We start from the raw sequence: 20,343 nt of genomic DNA, 5'->3' as shown, positions 1-20,343 counted from the left end.
ATTCCCCACGTGGCCTCCAGGTTTCCACCTCCTGACCCAAAGGCAGGAGGACCCACCCCAAGAAGTGGGAGCCTGCACACCAAGTGCTTGGGAGGGCGGGGAGTGGGCGGCAGGAGCGCCGCCCTGGACAAGAGCTTACGGCACTTCAGACAGATGCCCAGACTCCTGGGCTGGGAAATGCCTGGCCAGGTGTGGGCTCTGGAGGAAGCCAAGCACTTGTGTGTATGCAAACACATACCTAATGCTCACTGCAGCAATGTTTGCGTGACAGAAAGGGAACAACCCAGCCACCTCTAGTGGGAAAATGGATAAACAGGTCTACCCATAATGAAATCCTACACAGCAGTGAAAGCGAACGAACAGGACCCACATATCAACTTGGATACATCCCCAAACCATAGGTTGCATGAAAAAAAGAAGTATCAAGAGAATATATATATAATGAGAGTATTTTTATGACTGTTTAAAGGGCGCCTGGGTGGCTCAGTCGGTTAAGTGTCCGACTCTTGGTTTCAGCACAGGTCATGATCTCAGGGTCGTGGGATTGAGCCCCACATCGGGCTCCATGCTCAGGGCAGAGTCTGCTAGAGATTCTCTCTCTCTCTCTCTCTCCTTCTGCCCTCCCCCTGCTCATGCAAACATGCTCAGTCTCTCTCTCTAAAATAAATAAATAAAATCTTTAATATAACTGATTAAAATACAGAAAGCAATAAAAAATGCACATATACATTTTTGTGGGCACATATATATGTCATAAAAGTACAAAAACACAAATTCCACAAAGCTCACCCCCTTCTTGTGTGTGATAATGAACACCTCGGGAGGGGAAGGACAGGGAAGAAGTAGGAGTGGGCTTGAGGCTAGATCTATAATATCTTGTTTCTTTAAGAAAAAGAATCTGAAACAAATACAGAAAAATCTTAGGTGCTAACATCTACCCAACCTACACAGTAAGAGCATAATCCATTACATTTTCTCTGGATTTTTCTTTATTTTGGTGTTTCATAACTTAAATTTTTAACATAAAAAAAATAAAATACTGGGGCACCTGGGTGGTTCAGTCAGTTAAGTGTCTGCCTTCGGCTCAGGTCATGATCCTGGGATCGAGTCCCACATCGGGCTCCCTGCTCAGCAGGAAGCCTGCTTCTCCCTCTCCCTCTGCCCCTACCCCCTGCTCATGCTCTCTCTCAAATAAATAAATAAAACACTTAGAAATAAATAAAATAAAATTCTAAAAACATAGAATTCTAAGAAGAGAAAAAGCAGGGTTGTGCAAAGTAAATTAGCTGGAAAACTGTATAATAGAAAGCCAAGACAGTGGGCACTGAGGACTGTTACTGCTGGGTCCTGATTTTCAGATACAATTTATGGGCACAGGACCACTTCCAACAGTGACAAGTTCCTTATGAAAAGTAGGGAAGAGCTCAGGGAACAATTCAAAAGAAGGAAAACACACACACACAGATGTTCTCTGTGGCTTATTTAGAGGATGAAAAATCAGAAATTCCCAGGACAGCTTACAAAAGAAATAGGACAGTAACTGACAATACAACCGTTCAAACAATAAGCACAAGACAAGACAGAAAGATGGGAAAATGTCCCCAAGCTGCAACCCCACGTGTGGGTCTTGCAGGAAACACACAACCAAATGCCCTCACGGCACCCAAAGTATGCCTGCGGGTGGGCAAGGCTCAAAGGCAACACGCAAGAGTGCCGATGGCTCTTTAGGACTGGATGCTCATTGCACAGTGTTACACTCTCCCAGAGGCAGGTGTGGACGGGCTCTCCGGTGCTCCACTCCCTGCTGCCACCTGCCCACTCTCTCTCTCTCACCCCACAGCCCAGGGACTAGGCGGATTCCTCAGAATGGGATGCTCCCATGGGGCAGTGAGAATCCCCTTCCATATTTCCAGGCTAGAACAAACACCTCAAAGATTTCCACAAATCCATTCCAGATGCTGCACATGTCACAGAAAAGGGCTCGGGGGTCGGTAGCTCCAGAAACCAAGAGGTTAAGCAGCAGGGTCCTATTTCATCTCCCGGGGCCAGCTGCTTGAGACAGAACTTTTGCTTTAAGTAAAAAGAAATGTTCTCCTTTTACATTTGTCCTCACAGCCTAGCAGCCCTTGGAGCAAGCCGGATTAGTACCTACCTTCAGTTGCACACGTTTCTGATCAAAGCAAAAGCTGCTCCGTGAGTCTGAAGAACAGACGAGTAAATGGAATCAACCTCCATAAACATCTTAACATCCTCTGCAAACACTGTTCACTAACCTCAATTAAACTCTTTAGCTGTTTGCTCTGCGCTGAAGAAGGGAGTCACTAGCTAAGCTGAGTTCTAGACTGGAACACTTAAAAATGATGCTCTCAGCCAAGCCCCAGTGGTGCCTGCCATCAGCTCACAGTGCACAGACTCCATGGGGACCGCAGGGTGACCAGTGCCCCTGAGCCTGGCCACTGTGTGGCTCTGCTCCCAGAGGGTAGCCACCTGCCCCAGCCGGCCCCTGAGTGGGCAGTCAGGGACCCGAGATTCTGGCTCTGACTCAGATGTCAGCAGCAGCTTGCCAGTGCTCCGCTGCGCTGTCCCCAGGGACCCAGGACCAAAGGTTGCTCTGACCTTATCTGGGTTAAACTCTACTATTCTGACCACAGGTTAAATGTACCTTAGAGCAGGTAGTCAGCAGCTGAATATTGATCAGAGGGCCCAGGCCCACTTCCCTACTGGGGTATTTGCAAGTCACTGACCCCTCCCCAGGAGCCGTTCTCTTGCGCTGAAAGCTTGTTCTTTTTCCACTGGGAGGAAACTGGGGACCACAGGGCCTAACCCCACTGGGCTCAGTCACCATCGCTCCTACCTGGCATGTACACAGGATATAATAAGGTATGGGGGCCAGGGGATCTCTGTGCCCAACTTGCCCTTTTATAAGACAAACCTGAGCATGCATACAGCCAACCTGAGTGTGGCTACCTATACCAGGATCTGACCTGTGACCCCAGACGAGCAGGTGCAGACCAGCAGGGCAGGCCCAGGAGATGGTATTCCAGGCTGCTGGGGGGCAGGACACACACCCGGACAGCCTTCATGGGGAATAGGGCAGCCACGCCCAAGGTCCAGAGCAGACATCTAGTATGTGCCAGGCATGAACAGGACTCTGAGGAACAGTAACTCGTTTCACTTCCTCCCCACAACAACGTTTTGAGGCAGGTGATGCTACTGTGCCCCCTCTGCAGATAAGGAAGGAGTTCAGAGACGGCAAACAATGACCTCCTCGAGGGCTGAGGCAGACCCGTCCATAGTCAGCACCATACTCACCGAAGAAACACACGCCCACCCCCACACTCGGCTCACCAGCAGGGAGATCAGACATAGACTGTACCCTTGAGGGGCCCCCCATACGGCAGCTCCGCCAGCACTGCAGACAGAGGCATCAGAAAGCCAATAAAGGCAACAGGCCTTCAGAGAGAGTGGGCTCTCCGGGGAGGGGGCTCGAGCTGCCCCTTAAAGTTAAGCTGGGCAGCAAAGCAGCAGAACACGAAGTACCCTGAGCACCTACTGTGTGTGTGTGTGTGTGTGTGTGTGTGTGTGTGTGTGTGTGCGCGCGCGCGTGCGTGTGTATGGTGGAGCTTGGCTCACATAATGGAGAGCCCACGCCCTGACACCCAGAGATCCTTCTGATAGACACCGCTGGACTGCGGTTGATGGGGTGCAGACCGGGGCAGGGGACAGCAGGGGGCTCCCTCTACCACCACCCCGGCTCTGGGGCCCGCACCAGAGGAGGCCGGCTCTGCTCCACTGTGAGCAGCTGCTCAGTTGGGTGTGAAGCGAACACATTGAGGGTAAACAAATGCAGGCGTGTGCAGGGCAGTCACAGGCGGGTGAGGCTAAGAACAAAAACAGAAGACAAACAAGCACACAAAGACCAGCACAGTCCAGAACTGGCTTCGGAAACACACGGAAGGGAAAGCAGGCAGGGAGACAGCAGGGGTGGGAGACCTGGCTCCCAGGCCCTTTGTCCATTGCCCTAGCTGAGTGGCCTTGAGCAAGTCGCTTGGCCTCTCTGGGCCCCAGTTTCCTCACAGGTAAGATAAAGGGACAGGACTACACAACCTTTCCACTTCTCTCCGGTGCTAACTCCTCTGACTTGCTGCCAAAACAGGAAGATGGGGTTCCGAACAGCACGGTCCTCAGAGACCCACGCGCTCACAGAGGCTCCCAGCTGGTTCTATGGGGCAGAACCTGGAGGAGGAAGGAGATCTGCCCCTGCAGGCTCTGAGGTCCCCCGGCTCTTCCCAAGCCCCCTATCCGACCCCTGCCCTGCTGACAAGGGGAAGAGGATATGGGTGTAAGGCCCCAGCGAGCAGCAAGCCCAGGGGCACCATGCCCTCTTGGATCCCAGCGCTCACAGCACTCCCCGTGTGGAGACTAGAATGACCCAGACCTCACAGGCATGAGGGCAGAGTGCTTAGGAGTCAGAAAGACTGCTCAGCCACTCTGTGGCCGGATGGCTCTGAGCAAGCTACTAAACAGGCTCTGGGCTCAGGATCCTCATCTGTGAGACCTCCTCCCGAGGGAGAATACGCTCCCCACCCCCCACGAGGGCTGATCACTCTGAGGATTAAATCAGAGAGCGAGAGCAGAATGTAGCATGGTGCCTGTCACTTACATGGTGGCAATGGCTGCTAGCACCAGTGACAAGGTCAATGGTAAACGTCTGTGAGAGCTTGCATGACTCCACACTCCAAGCCAGGGGCAGAGGCCGCAGTTGAATCGTATCTCCCAGAGAGGGGGGGCGAGTCAGCAAGGAGGCCTGGTCAGAGCCATTGCAGGAACTACCCCAGAAAGAGGTGAACCATGGCTTTAAGACCCACCCACCCCCAATCTCTTACCCGGCCATTCAATAAAGGTCTAGAAAGGACTTGTCCTCTACACTCCCTAGCACCCAGTTTCCACATGCCAGTAAGGGAGCCACAGAAATTGTTCAGGGCTGAAATGTCCCTACCCAACTTACAGATGAGAAACTGAAGCTCGAGACACTGAAAGGCCTTGTCAGTGGAGCCAGGGTCAGAGTGAGCCCCAGAAGCCAGGAACATGATACCTGGGTGGGACTCTGCCCACCATACCTCAGCTCAAAGTGAGTGCCAGCCCCAGGCACTGGGGGGCTCTGGGCAGATCAGGTGGCCACAGCAGCCCTATCCGTGTAAGACAAACACACAAGCCAAGCCCCTGCCACCTCCCCTAGACCAACATCAGCATCTCTTCTTAGTAACACAAGAGGGAGAGTTCTGAAACCCAAAAAGAGTCTCCAAAACACACCTGAATCTTCCCAGCTGCTCTAGGTTGGACGACTTCCTGTCTGGAGAACCTACATTAAAAGGTACAAGGAAGTCTTCTTTAAATCAAGAGGCCTCCATCGGTGGCCAAGGACTCCACATGTTGGCCAGCCACATCCTACCCATGTCAGAGCACGCTCACGGAATGTCGGAGAGGAACACGGGTGCCCAGGGCCCTCTCCCCACTTCCCGAAGCCCCGGGAGACAGCCTCACGGTGCGCATGTGCACTGCATGGCCGCCTGTGCTGGCAACACCTCCCCCAGTTCAACAACCTTGTGCGGAGTCTTACTCTACCCGGGGCCCTGGGCTACACTACGTTCTGGAAACACAGAACGACAGATGACACAGCCCGGCCCTCCAGGAGCTTGCAGAGGAGAAGGGCTAACCAAGAGATGGGCAGCAATACGGTCCGGGATGGCTCCCCCCCCAGAGCCGGCATCCACCGCAAGCTGATGCTGAAGAGCACAGAGTGAAGGGATAGAGAAGGGAGGGGTGGGTGTTCCAGGACAGGACGCGACAGAGCAAAGTCCCCGGGGCATAAATGGCTGGGGGGGGGCGGGCACCAGAAGCCCAGGCAGTGCTATAAGGCTGAGTGCTGGGAGAGACAGCCAGGCCCTGACGCAGCCCGGCCAGCACGGGCTCGGTGGCTCCCTCCTACTGCTCTGGAGCCCTGACTGCCCAGGATATGTCTGACCGCTGCCAACCAGCCAGAGACCCATGCACTCACTCAGCCAGATGGCGCCCTCTCCTTCTGGTCACGACTCTCCTGCCAGGTACAGGAGACAAGGCCAGTCTGTTGCCCTAGCTGCCTCAGTTCCCCCCCATAAGATTGGAAGGGTCACATCCTACCAATTTACAACGCATGCACCGCCCCAAGCTCCCTGACTGCCACAGACAGACCCGCCATCCTCACACAGCCCGTCTTAGGCTCACCTGGAATCCCCTGCCCCAGGTCTTCCTGCCCCCCCCGGACAGCAGGTGGCCTGGGACACCCTGAGCAAAGCTGGCACTATGCCTAACCTTGTACAGGTTTTTCAAACAACGACTAATCCACTCGTCCATCTGCCAAAGCCTATGAAGCAAGCCCCTCAGACTCCCACACTGCCCAGGATTCAAGGAACCTGACCATCAGGGGCGGGTTTCACAGAACCTGCATCCTGGACAGCCATGCTGATCTGGCAACAGCAAGACCCCTCACAGCACTCAAGGATGTATGAGCCATAGGGGGTGAGGCCCAAGACCCTCTTCAGGGATGGGTGGGAACAAGAGATATGAGCAAGCTCTGGGGATAGGTGGGTCTCCCCAGTAGCCTGGCTTTTAAAAATCATTTACAGTTTATACTTCACAGAATTCTCCAAAACTTTATGAACAATTGCTGTGTGCAATCAGACCAAGGAAACAAATCGAACGCCATTAAGAGATCAACAAACCTGAAAAATGCTCACAGTTTACTATAAACAAGTTTGAATTGGAATCTTCTAGAAATTCTAGAATTGGAACTTCTAGAAAGGAACCTTCAGAGAGAAGACTCCAATAACCAGAAGACACAGCAGGATCATCCACGTTGCCTACACAAAGACTATAAAGCACAGACTCCAGCTTCACCACCCTAACGGGAAACAGCAGCACCCACTCCAGAACACAGGCCAAATCAAGCTAGCGTTTGCTGAGCCTCTGCCCAAAACCAGACGTGTGCTCAGCATGCTGGGGAAGGGAGAGATGAAGACTGGAGCCTCATCCCCCTAGCAGGAAAGAGAAAGCATGGGCACAACTGAATGCCAAATGAGGCCAGTATCCAGTGCTTTCCAAGGGGGTATACAGTGCATTGTTAAGAGGGGTTGGGCAGTTGGAGGGGAGGGTCAGAGAAGGACAGAACATTGTAGTCAGGGGAACTGAGGAAGACTCAAAAGAACACAAGGACACCCTGTGCTACAGTCTAAATGTTTATCCCCGCCCCACGCCCAAATTCAGATGTTGAAATCCTAATGCCCAATGTGATGGTATTTGGAGGTGGGGCCTGGGGGAGGTAGAGCTCTCATGAATGGGATTAGTGCCCTTAGAAAAGAGACACCAGAAAAAACGGAAGAAGAAAGGGGGGGTAAACAGAAGGGGGAATGAACCATGAGAGACTATGGACTCTGGGAAACTGAGGACTTCAGAGGGAAGGGGGGTGGGGGAATGGGATAGGCTGGTGATGGGTAGTAAGGAGGGCACGTATTGCATGGTGCACTGGGTGTTATACGCAAGTAATGAATCAGGAAACTTTACATCAAAATCTAGGGATGTACTGTATGGTGACTAACATAATATAATAAAAAATTATTATTAAAAAAAAAAAAGAAAGAAAAGAAAAGAGACACCAGGTGAGGGCACAGCAGGAAGGTGGCAGTCCACAACCCAGAGAAGGGCCTTTTGATCTTGGACTTCCAGCCTCCAAAGCTTTGAGAAAGCAGTATCTCTTGTTCATAAGCCACCCAGTCTGTGGTATTTTGTTAGAGCAGCCCCAACACACGAAGACATTGTGAAATAAACCTGGGCAGAACGCAGCTTTGCAAGCTCGCTCCACTGCCGTCCCATTGAATCAGTAAGCACTGTGCTTTCTCAAATGAGGAGAATCCCTCCTCCCAACACACCTACTCAGGTACCATCAGGAGAAGCCATCATTTATTAGCCAGTCACCTGCCACAGGTCAGCCCCAAGCTGCCTCATTTTATCTCCTAGCCACCTGCAAGAACACGGGTGAGGGGAGAGCGGTCAGGGGATTACATTCAGGGCCACGCTGCTCCCAAATGCTCCGGACTGCATTTGAGCCTGGGGTCTGGGCTCCAAGCCATGTGCTCCTGCCCTGGTTGGCCCAATACAGACTCCACTGGTGGCAGAAGGGGTAGTGAGCTCCAGTGAGGAGAGGAAAGAGGCCAGAGGGAGAAAGTGGGCTCCTGGACTCGTCCTACCACAGCAGGGCAACAGAGGCCAGCCTCCGGGACACTTGGTCCCACCAGCAGGCGGATCACTTCCTTGGAGCTGCTTAACAGTAATCACCCCAATAAATAAAACAAATGGCTTTAATTTAAAGCATATTAAGTTAACAGCAGGCTTTGTGCCAGCTGACGGGGCCTGGCTCCCCTGCTCAGAACAGGCACCTAAAACAGGGGTGGGTGCATAGCGTTGCCAACCGTAAAAAGCCCTGCTCCACGCAGGCAAGCAACACAGCCACAGTGACTGGCCGCCAGGAGGGGGGCACTGCACCCCTACCCACCAAGCCTGCCTCTGGGGAGACTCGAGCCACTCCCCCAAATTTCCAGCTCCTGCCAGGAGACCTGCGGCTAGGTCTCCGACAGGAGCTCCTGGTGGGGGAGAGGGGCGGCTCTGCCTTCACGCAGCTCTTGCCACGTTTCCCCCTTTTTAAGCGGCAGGCCGCCTCCCTTCTCCTGGAGGGCCGCACGTGCTGGGTGGGATGAGGCTCCCGGTGGGTGTACCCTGGGAAGCCGGGAGGTTGTGGGCTGGGCCCGACTGGGGGTCACTTGGCGAGAACAAGGACAGGCCAGAGGCTAGAGATGCGGGACGCGCAGACACCCCCCCCCTTCCCCAACCACGGGTCCCTCGGACTGTGCGGCCAGGAGGCACTGATGTCTTCTCCATCCGGACGCAACCATCCAGCTTCTGTTTCATCCACCTTTTTCAAAGGGCCTCATCAAAGCCGGTTTACACCAGGCACAGGAAGGAAATGACCGCCCACAATCGCCAGGCAGACTCCCTTTCATTTCAATCTTCCTCTCTAAAACCCGGGGGGAGGGGCGGGGGACGCTGGTGGAGAAAGAACAAAAACAGCACTGCTTGCGCCCTAGGCTTTGGTGGTGGGAGCGTGGCGCGAGAAGCTCTGGCGCCCGGCTCCAGCTGAGCAAACGCGGGGCGGCGGCGCCCTCCAGTGGCTGCGGGGAGCCCCGCACACGGCTCCTCGGGCCTGGTAGGGGGCTCCGCACGGGGAGCCAGAGAGCAGCTCTCCCCTCCCTGGGTCTCAGGGACCAGGCGGTGATGGGCAGGAGAGGCTGGTGGCCCAGTGTGGGCTACACTCCTGCAGCTACTCCACCTGCGGACCTCCTGGCTTGGAGACCGGCGCCCTGATTCTAGCGCCCTCCGGCGCAAACCCCCAAGCAGCGGACAACCCGCATGCGTTTCCTCCAGTACTGACCCCCTGGTCTGGTTCAGGCACAAGGGTGCTGGAAAGCTTGCCCCCAACAACCAGCAGGGCTCCAGCCTCCCCTCCCCAGCCAGAAAGATCCGTGGGAACACAGCGCAGTGAGGCCCAGTTAGGATGGGCCCAGCCCGGGGGGGGGGGGGGGGGGGGTTAGGGGGAGCTGGCTCTCTATCCACTAACCCGAAAGGGAGGGGAGGCTGCGGTACCAGTGATGCCCAAACAGAGGGGCCTGGGCTGATTCTAACCCCAGCTCTGTGTGGCACTAAACACGTTACTGCCCCCTCCACCCAGGTCTGTCAGCTCACTGGGAGGACACTGCACCCACAGGTTCAGAATTTCCTTCCAGCTCCAAAGCTTGGCGATTCTGCAGTGTTCTGGGAAGGCGAGGGAGACTGATGCTGCCCTCGAGGCAAGCACAGTCTTTATTCAGGTTGATGTAATCTTTTATCTGGGGCCACCGGGCAGGGAAATGGTATAGGTTGTGAGATGGGCTACAGCCCAGCCCTCACTGGCTCCCACTCTCATGGGTGTCCCCTCCTCCCTAAAGCATGATAGAGCCCAGCCCCATGACTTAGTTTGGGAGCTCAAGTAAGTCACCTGATCTGTCAGCCTTGGGGCCTCCTTCACCTGTCACAGTGATGCTCAAATGAGATGTTTGTAAAAGCACATTTATAAACTCTAAAGTGGTGAACAGATGTTACTATTATTCTCCTAATCAAGTCTTCATACGAGTAACATTGCCTCATTGATTTTAGAGATAACATTACTATATACATCCAAAATTTCTGACCTGTGTTCTTCAGAATACAATACATTTCCAGAGGTGCTGTAACATCTTTCTAGGCGGGGCAGGGAGAGTCAAGACACCTGGGTTTTCTTGTAAAATGCTTTTTGGCAAGAAAAATATCAAATATAAGAAAAATATCAAATACATGTATGCAGTTGTCCTTATCAATATGCAATCATCTCACCATTAGTCACTGGGGAAATGCAAATCAAAACCACAATGAGATGTTACTTCATACCCACGAGAATGGCTATGATCAAAAAGACAGACAACAACCAGTGCTGGCAGGGATGGGGAGAGTCTGGAACCTTCATACACTGCTGGTGAGAATGCAGAATGGTGCAGTCACTTTGGAAAACAGTCTAGCGTTTCCTCAGAGTTAACTATGACCTAGCCATTCCATGTCTGGGTATATACCCAAGAGATCTGAGCACAAATATCCACACAGAAACTCAAACGAATGTCCACAGCAGAATTATTCACAATAGCCAACCAGTAGAAACCACCCAAATGTCCATCAAATAATGAATGGATAAATGTGCCATATCCATACAACGGCATATCATTCAACCAGTAAATAGGATGAAGTACTATCCATGCCAAGCGAAGGGAGCCAGATACAAAAGGTCACATATTGAATGAGTCTATTTTTTGAAATGTTCAGAATCGGCAAATTTATGGAGATAGAAAGCAATTTGTGGTTGCCAGGGCTGGGGAAAGAGGGGGATGGGGAGTGACTGCTAATGGGTATGGTTTGGGGGTGATGAAAATGTTTTGGAATTAGTGGTCATGGCTGAACAACCTTGTGATTAAAAACCACTGAACTGTTTTTTTTAAAGGGGTGCATCTTATGGCATATAAATCCTGTTTTCTTAATTGCAAAAAAGAAAAATGTGATTATCTGTCTTTTTTAAAATGACCTATCAGAACAGCAAACAGGAAATTGTGAGGAATTTACCAGCCACCCATATGTCAGTGTGATTCAGCTACAGGATGGTCCCCGACCTATGTTATGTGGGCTTTGCCCTATAATGTTAACACACTATCTGTGTTATTATCTATGGGATTTATCCAGAGTGTATCGTAACGGGTTACAATAATACCATATAAAGTTATTCCCTACAGATCAATGACTGAAATTTTTCCTGAGAAACATGCATTGGTACACAAACCACCACAGTTGTTTCATGAACATATTATCACTTAAAAGAGCTCCGCTGGTAAATGGGTTTGATAACGTAGCACTGTTCTTTAAATTCAGCAGCAAAAAAAGTCAGCCTATCTTTCCAAAGAGCCTCTCATTGCAGGAGGCATTTCTCAGATCACCTCTTTCCCAGACTGTCATAACTTCTTCAAGTCTCATTCACATGCAAGGTGCCTGCTGCTCGGACGAGCTGGAGAAGCTGCCTTTCAGTGTCACCTGTTTGTCATTAGCTTCATCAGTGAGACGGCCAGCATGGGGGTCTTTACACTTCTGTAAGCCCCAACTATGAACTGAGGTTCTCATCTTTTCAAAGCCACTCAGTTTTGCTCCTGCAGAAACTCTGGAAATACCCCAATGTGCATCGAGCTTCCGCGTCTGTCAGCCTCCTCCGTCCTCAGCACACGCTCCCCCTGAAATCCAAATGCTTTACGTGTGGAAAGCTTCCTTCTCCTTCCTAACCTGTCATCTGGGGCCTGAGCAACCCAGCCTCGTGCCCCGAGGACGATGGCGCAGATCACTGAGAACTCTGACAGGGTTTGCTGGCTTTCGCTAATACAGCCATCAGTCAGTCAGCGGTGAATACCGAGAGCCCCCAGTGTGCCCGGAACTGTGCTAAGAATATGACGGCGGTGGGGGAAAGAGGGAGCACCTCTCTTTCCACTGTTTCGTGCCTTCTACACAGAGGACCTTCCACTAGACCGGCACCCCCGGCCCCTTGCTCCCCGGCACGCACACTAACACCTCCCTTAAGGCAGGAGGAGAAACTGAGCTGATGGGTGAGTTTGGAAGGCATGCCTGCCCTGGCCCCTTCCTCTGCTTCTGCTTTGCCCTTCTTCCTCTCTTCTTCCTTCCCCTCGTCTCTCCCCTCCTCCCCTCTCCCCTCTTCTGGGATTACCTGTGGAGAGCCTGCCCATCCCCGCAGGGAGGCCAGTGGCTGTCCAGGGCTGCCTGTCCCTCCAGAAGTCTGTCTGATTCTTGTGTTCCAGGTGAGCAGGCTGCCTGTCCCCAGTCTCTCTATCACTTCCAACTTAGGCCAGAAATAGGAGTGGCATTTATGGGGTTCCTGCCGACCTCAGGAGATGAAGAAGGGAAGTGATGTCCTGCCCTCACGGAGATTATATTCTACTAGGGAGAGGAAGACCGCAAATAAATAAAAGGAGAGTTATTTCCTCAAACATGCAGAGCACACTCCCACCTGCAGCCTTCCCGCATGCAGCTCTGGCTCGAGCTCTCTCCCTTGTAGATGTCCAAAAGTCCATATTCTCACTTCCCTCCGTCCCTGCTCCAACGTCACCTCATCAGTGGGGCCTTCCCTGGCCACCTCGACCAGCCAACTGCCCCTCCCCCAACAGCACATACACTTCTTATGTCCTTACCCGGCTTTACCTTCTTTAAACTTCTCAGAGACTGACTTGCTCTATCTGTACCTGTTTATCTGTTTGAAGCCTCTCTCATCCCCCACAGCCCCACAATGTAAGCTCCGTGAGAGCAGAAACTTGGTTCCATTCCAGCTGTTCACAGGCACGGGGCAAGCGCTCGTCTCTTGAACGAATGAAGCAACGAACAAATGAACATGTGCTACAAACAAGGTGATGGGAAAGAGGATGAGGGCCTGGGTGGGGGCTGCTTTAGAAAAGGGGTCCAGGGAAGGCCTTTCGGAGCGGCTAACATCTGAGTGATCACACAACGCGAGCAAAGGAGAAGCAGCAGCACTGGGCACCCCTGAGGCCTCTGCGGGAGGGAGGAGAGGGCCACGGGTCGTGTCAGTGTGAGTGACACCAGGTGCTCCGGGGCCGGCTCGCTGCGCTGATTTCCCCAGAAGTCAGCGGAGTGGGGCCGGGCCGTGAGACCGGACCCCGGAGCGTCTCAGCAGCACTGGGCTGAGCGCACTACAGGACAGTAGCATCGAATGCTCGCTGCTGCGAGGGAGGTGGGTGTTTGATCCTCACTTACAGACGAGACTTCGGAGGCCCTGAGCGGCGAGGCAGTCACCCAGCTAATAACTGGCCAACCGGGGTTGAAACTCAGAGCTGTCTCAATCTCTCGGGGCCATCTCATGCCCAACCCACCCACCGCGTTTGGTAGCAAGACAGGATGAATGCAAGTGTGACACTCAGCTGTGTGGATCCCTGGCTGGCAGGGGCTGTGCCGGAGCCACGTCTGTGTCCCCCCGTGGCTGTGAATCCAGGGTCCCACATACACCAGGTACTTGGTCAGGCCTGGGGTGGGTGGGCTCCTAAGGGGTGCAGCAGGGATGGCTGGTCGTCTATCCCAAAACCTGCTCTCCTCTCCTTCCTAACTGAACCCTTATATTTAACGGAGTACTCTTTTTTTGATTCTTCCTCCATCCTGCTACTGCAACACAGATGTGATGGCTAAAGCTGTAGCAGCCAGCCTGGCCCACAAGGACAAGGGTCACTCCCTAGGGAGAGTGACACAGGCAGCTGCAAGGAGCCTAGCACCCTCATGACTTCGGGAAGCCCCTATGAATGCCTACCAGGAATGCCTACCTCTGGACTTCCCTTTAGATACGAAATAAAGCCCAATCTTGTGTAAGCCACCACAATTTGGGGTTTCCATGGCTCATTCTATCAAACCTGATACAGCAGGGTCAGATAAGTCTCGACGTAAGTTTTAGAAGCGTAGGACTCCTCTTGACAAACAGAATGAGGCAACAGACGGCTCAGAAGCAGAGCAAGCAAAACCCCATGAGAAGGGACAGCCTGGGGAGGAAAGGCTGGACAGAGAAGCTGAAGTCACCCACAGTAGGTCGAGAATTTGGAATAACCTGGGATGACAGTTAGCCTGGAGTCAGGAGGTGCTGAGCGGAGGTGATGTCATAAAAGCAGCATTTTTGCAAGATGAACGTGGCAGCCTCTCCCAGGCCAGCAGAACCAGGAGAGCCTGGAGGACAGAGAGAAGTGAAGCCAGATGTTTCCTGAATGCCTACTATGTGCTAGGCACCGTGCTCCCAGGGAAGGCTGCACAGAGAGGATGGCCGAACTTGGTCTGAAAGATCGGCAGGAGAGCCCCAGATGCTTAGGGCAGTGAACTCCCAAGCCTGCCTCTGCAGCTCCATACAAATTCAGATTCCCAGGCCCCACCCAGTAGATTCCGACCCACAGGCTGGGGCAGCGTCCAGGATTCTGAATTTTGAATAAGCGCACCCATGTGATTCTGATGCGGTCAGTAGTCCATAGCCCTATTTATACAGGCTAGCAGCTCCTAACCTGATGCTTGGAACACAAGCAGGTTTGGGGCCTATTAAATAAGTGAGGAAATAACAGACTTCCACACTGTTAGGAGACAAAGCAGTAGATTTTGAAAGATTTTCAATAATAATGGAAACAAGATTTTTCTGGTGAAGTGAATGGATTTTTTAGCTAATTTTTAATTAACCAAAATATAATCTAAGGTCACTAATAATGTTCTGTGATCTATTTCTGCAACCATTTCAGCTAAAATGTATTTCGATTTCACTTGAAAATGGCCTTAGGAGAGACCTCTGGGTGTGAGCACAACTTCCACGCCAGCTCACTGTAGCTCTGCTCCGCAGCTTACACACATGGCGAGTCCAAGAGCTCACACTGAGGGAGGAGGCTGTCTCCAGACAGGGGGGTGGGCAAGGAGCTGCCTTCCTCTCCCCAAGGTGTCCTCACACACTTCAAGGCAACTCTCCCTGGGAGTAAACTGTCCTTATTACCTTCCCTCACAAGACAGAGTGCTCCTTAAAGAAGCAACATGGTATATGATGATTTTACTCATATGTGGAATTTAAGAAACAAAACAGATGAAAATACGGGAAGGGAAAGAACAATAAAATAAGATAAAAACAGAGGGGGAGGCAAATCGTAGGAGACTCAACTAAAGAGAACAAATGGAGGCGGTGGGGGATGGGCTAACTGGGTGATGGGCAGTAAGGAGGGCACTTGATGTGATGAGCACTGAGTGTTATATGTAAGTAATGACTCCCTAAATTCTACTCCTGAAACCAACACAACACTGTATGTTAACTAACTTGAATTTAAATAAAATCTCGGAAGAAAAACAAAGAAGAAACATGGAAGAAAGGGAAAAACACTGACCTAGGAAATGGGTCTAGTCCTAGCCAGGTCAGTTACTCCCCAGGTGGCCTTGGGCAAGGCTCTTCACCCATTGTGCTATATGCTCTTGAACGTCCCTTCCAGCCCTGATGAAACCAGGGTAAGAATTTCTACAGTTTCCTTCTTCCTAATACTGAAAGATTAATTCTTCGTATAAAATGCACTCCCATGCGGAAGGCATGATATTCAGTGCTGGGGATACAACATTTAAGAGAAGTCAGGGTCTACACCCTTTGTCTACCTTGTCTTGAAAGGAGACAAATAATCCATTCAATAATTATATAATTATGACATCGATAAACATTACTAAGAAAAAGTACTTGGTGCTATGAGAGTGTGTAATGGGCACTCGGGATAGGTTTGCCAAAGCAATAACATTTACACTGAGACCTGAAAGCGGAGCTAAGGATGGGGGTTGGAGTAAGGCGGCACTCTGGACAGAGGGAAAAGCATGCATGAAGTGATGCCTGAGAAAGCATTCCTTTCAGGAATATTCCAAACCTGAGAGAGAATCAAATGGCCAATAAAAGGAAGCACAAACAGAAAACAGATTCACAAAATCTGAACTCAAAACTAACACGATTTTATCCAAAAATGATAAACTCTTATCAGACCACAGCCCTCTAGCTACAAAGGCCCCAGACCCTCATTTGAAATGCCTCAACAAAGGTGCTGTCCATTCCCTCCCCAGGCCTTGGTGACTTATGGCTGTCCAAACAGAGCATAGCAGAGGGACGGAGCATGAAACACAGACACCACGATGGGAACCTGGCCCTGAGACCAATATTTTCTGGCGCTGACTTTGTGCCAGGCATCATGCCTAGGGCAGGAGATAAGACCCAACAGGTTCATAGCACCAGGGTACACCAGGAGGGAGGAGGAAGAGGAAGACGTGCCTTTCAGGTGGGGTTTCCCTGGAAGGCTCCAAAGAGGGGATGGCAGCTGCAGATGGCCAAGACCTGGGGTGGAGAGAGAAAGAGTATCCTGGCAGCAACATGACATAGCGAAGGCCTGGCAGCTAGAAAGCCCCAAGGGCACAAGAAGCTGCAGCTGGAGCTCAAGAGAAGGGGTTGGGTAGAGATCAGGCCCGAGTTGCTACCTCTGACTCCATAAAGTGAAAAAATGAAAATGCTGGTCTTCCGGGTGGTGTTTGGAGACCCAGTCAAATCCCAGCTCTGCCCAGAATGGCCCTTTGATCAAGGGCCCTTGGTTTTCTCCCTTGGACCAGCACAGAGTTTCTCAAGCATTAGAGTCCTAGGGATCACCTGGGACATGATGCCAGGTCTCACCTTGAGATTCCAATCATGTAAACTGGGATGGGCCCCAGGCTGAAAAACCCCAGGTCAGAGAGTGGGTCAAGGACCTGGATTCTTGGCCTCCTGTGGCATCAGGTCCAGGCCCGCATGCCCTACCCTGACAATGGTGGGTGCTCTGGACAGGCTCATTTGTTCTGGGCAGGAGACAGAGCTAGTATGCTATGGGGAGCAGCAGGAATGGAAAGCTGTGGAAGGCTGGGCACGGACTGTCCTAAGTCGAGGGACATTCTGGGGAAGGTGAAAGCTAAGTAAAGAGTGGCCAAGGGCCCAGGAGGGAAGGAAGGACATCCTAGGCAGAGAGTACAACCTGGGTAAAGGCACATTCGGCATAGTCAAGGTCTTAGGTGCACATAGGAGGGTGCGAAGCAAGGCTGGAGAGGAGGGCCAGGCCCACAACACAGACAGCCCTCCTAGAAGTTGAGACTTGACTGCCACAGATCCCTGAACCCTGAAGGATCCTGGCAGCCGCTCCTCTTATCACTCACTGGGCACAGACACATGGAACATTCTCTTACCTCATTGCCCCCTCCCCCACCATGAGTCTCCATCCTTTAAGATCACCTACTAGTCCTATCCAAAAATCCGAACTTGATCCCCTCTATGCAACTATTAGGTCAATATGAGGCTAGCAACTTGACGGAAGCAATTAACACTAAGCCAGGAACCTAATCTCCGACAAGCAGAGCCAGGAGATCATGGGAGATGATGGAGAGAGGTGGGAGCTGAGCTGCCAGAGACACTTTGGTCCAGCCTGGGACAAAGTGGCTAGCTCTGCTGTGCTCTCGCCAGATCATATCTGCACCTCTTAGAGCTTTTGCTTCCTCCCTCGGAGGAACCAGTGGCTTCTCTAAATGGGTTCGTGACCCTTGAGAGTAGGGAAGAAGGCACAGAGAGGGGATAAGGTGGTTCACACTGTCTGGGTTTGGGCTTAGCCAGTTCTGACTGAAATATGAGAGATGTCACGGCAACTTCAGTTCACGCGACCTCACTAAGACCCTGTCCAGCACACTCTGCGTTGGACGACTACTGCCTTCAAATGATCTGTTCCAACCTCAAAAGTCAAAGATTGAGGAGAATAAAAAGTGCGGACTGTGAAGGCAGTGCTGAATCCTGCAAGGCCAGCAGAGAGGGGGCGAGCCAATTATCGGGGGGAGGGGGACTAAACTAGGGGGAGAGGGGTGGGGAACGGGTCAGGGTGGTCAGTCGACACCCGGCAGCACTCCCCTGCATCCGCCTAGTGCTTCTGGCTCCTGGACACGCCCCCCCCCCGGGCGCTGCCCCCAGCTTACGGGCGAACCCACATTTAGGGCAAAGCTGGGGCAATGTGGGGGGAAGGGGCGACGGACGTATGGGGTGGGCCATCCGCCGGGAGCCCACAGCCGCAGCCCCGCTCACCTTGCACTTGAAGCCGGCGGCGGGCGGCAACAGCTCTCGCAGCAGGGCCTTGGCCACCTCGCGGCTGGCCTCCTCGCTCACGAAGTGCAGGTTAAGCACCTCGTGCGCCTCGAACTTAGCGAGGCGCAGCAGGGAGCGGAGCGCGACGCGGGCCTTGGCCTGCAGCGCGGCGTTGTGTTCCGCCTTGGTGAACATCATTAGCAGGTGATAGTCCACCGGCCCGGGCCCGCCGCCCTCCAGGCTCTTGGCCTTGGCGCCCGCGGCCGGCGCCACGGAGCCCCGCGCCACCTCCGGCGCGGGCGGCGAGGGCACGGCGGGGGGCCCCAGCGCGGGCCTCCTTCAGCCTCTTGGTGGCGCTGGAGAAGGTCTCCCGGCCCGAGCCGAGGTAGTAGAAAGCACAGACGGCCAGCGCCGCGGCCAGCAGCAGCGCGCAGTAGTGGGAGCGCACAGCGCCCAGGCGCGCCATGGCCCGAGCGCATGAGGGCCCGCCTCGCCGACCCATGCACCACGGGCCGGCGGACAAAGCAGCCGAGGAGCGGCGGGGGAGACCAGCACCCTGGCAGCCACTTAGCCGCCCAGGCGGCGGGCAGCGGCCATGGCGGGGGCGGTGCCGCGCTGCCCGGAGCCACCGCGGGCGCTGATGCTCGGAGAGGCGGGGCCAGGGCCGCCCGGCAGCCGCTGGGTCCTAGATTTAGAGGAATTCAAGACGGGAAGGATCCGGCGGCGGGTGAGAACTCAGACTTCGAGAAAGCCAGCGAGGCTGTAAGGTCTGTTAAAACTCGCCGTCCTAAATGTCCAGCCCCAGACGCTAGAAATCGAAGCTGAGCCTTGAAAGGTATAGAGGCGCCCCAACGCAGGACCTTCGGTTAGCAAAAACGCTAAACTAGACGTACAAAAAGGGAAAATTTTTCTCTCTATACCTTTCTCCCCCCAAACGTTTGGAGGCTTGAAGTCCTCTCTCCCCGCCGACTCCCTTCGCACCTGGGAAACTAGCTGGGGCTAGGGAATTTAACTAACAAGCTCCTTCTTCATTCACCGTAAACGAGGAATGCCAGCTAAGGGGGAAATGGCCTGCCCAGCCCACTGGCACCTGAGGCCATGTAAAGGATGTGGCCAGCAGGGGGACCCCTCTGCCCACGACTTGGGGATACTTTCCAGAGCCCCAGGGGAGTAACGCCAGTGACTCTTTTTTTAACAGAGGAACACTTTAAAAGAGCCTTAAGGAGCAACCCTCTCGGGTCCCCTCCCTCCTTGGGAGCTTTGTACTACCACGTTGCTATCGCTCAATAAACCTTGCTTTGCTGCCCAAAAAATAAAAAATTTTTAAAAAATTTAAAAATAAAAGAGCCTTTAGGTGTACCAAGTCGTTTTCAAAATTTTAACTGAGGCACAGAGGTAATTTGCCCAAGGTCACACGGTTGGTGTCAACCTTTTGGACACTTGACAACTACATAATAACTCATTAACTTCAGTCTTCTAAGTACTGATGATACTACTATAGCATTTAAACATACACAAATGATCTGCATGCTTGAAGGACACAGAGGTGAAAATGAATAGGCAAATGGCTATGAATTATCACTTAGCAGTTTATTGTGCCATGCCAGTATTGGTCAAAGTACCCAGAACCACAGTTCATCTCATTTTTAACTCTTGTTCTTTTCAGGGGGACTAACAGTTTTCTGGAAAACAAAAACAAAAAACAAAAAACATTGGACTTTTGAAGTGGGCTGAGCAACAAGTTCAATACATACTAATTACCTTGAGTGTGGGAGGGGGGAGGGGCTAACCCAATAGCTGAATTAACTCACTTGAGTGATAGGCTCTTACTTTAATTCATTTAATACTCACAACCTTAAGAAGTAGAGGTATTATTTGCACTTTACAATTGAGGAAATTGAGATTTAGAGCGTTATATTGCCCAAACCTAGTTAGCTAGTAATAGAGCCAGATCTCAACCCAAGTCTTATTGCTTCCAACACCCAAGCTTTTAGTCAAGATTCACACTGAAA

General features: G+C 52.4%; 1 protein-coding gene across 1 annotated transcript in view; it reads right to left on the bottom strand.

Annotated features, from left to right (window-relative positions):
• Positions 1-18,956, bottom strand: part of XXYLT1 (xyloside xylosyltransferase 1) — a 161,441-nt gene extending 142,485 nt beyond the window's left edge. Inside the window, 2 exon segments of the mRNA XM_019801983.2 lie at positions 18,332-18,649; positions 18,651-18,956. Of these exon segments, the coding sequence (XP_019657542.2) occupies positions 18,332-18,649; positions 18,651-18,833 (501 nt within the window). The 5' untranslated portion in view covers positions 18,834-18,956.
• Positions 18,957-20,343: the final 1,387 nt, after the last annotated feature.

Source organism: Ailuropoda melanoleuca, chromosome 1 (genome assembly GCF_002007445.2).
Source record: "Ailuropoda melanoleuca isolate Jingjing chromosome 1, ASM200744v2, whole genome shotgun sequence".
Taxonomy (NCBI): Eukaryota; Metazoa; Chordata; class Mammalia; order Carnivora; family Ursidae; genus Ailuropoda; species Ailuropoda melanoleuca.
This window is presented reverse-complemented; position numbering and strand designations above follow the sequence as displayed.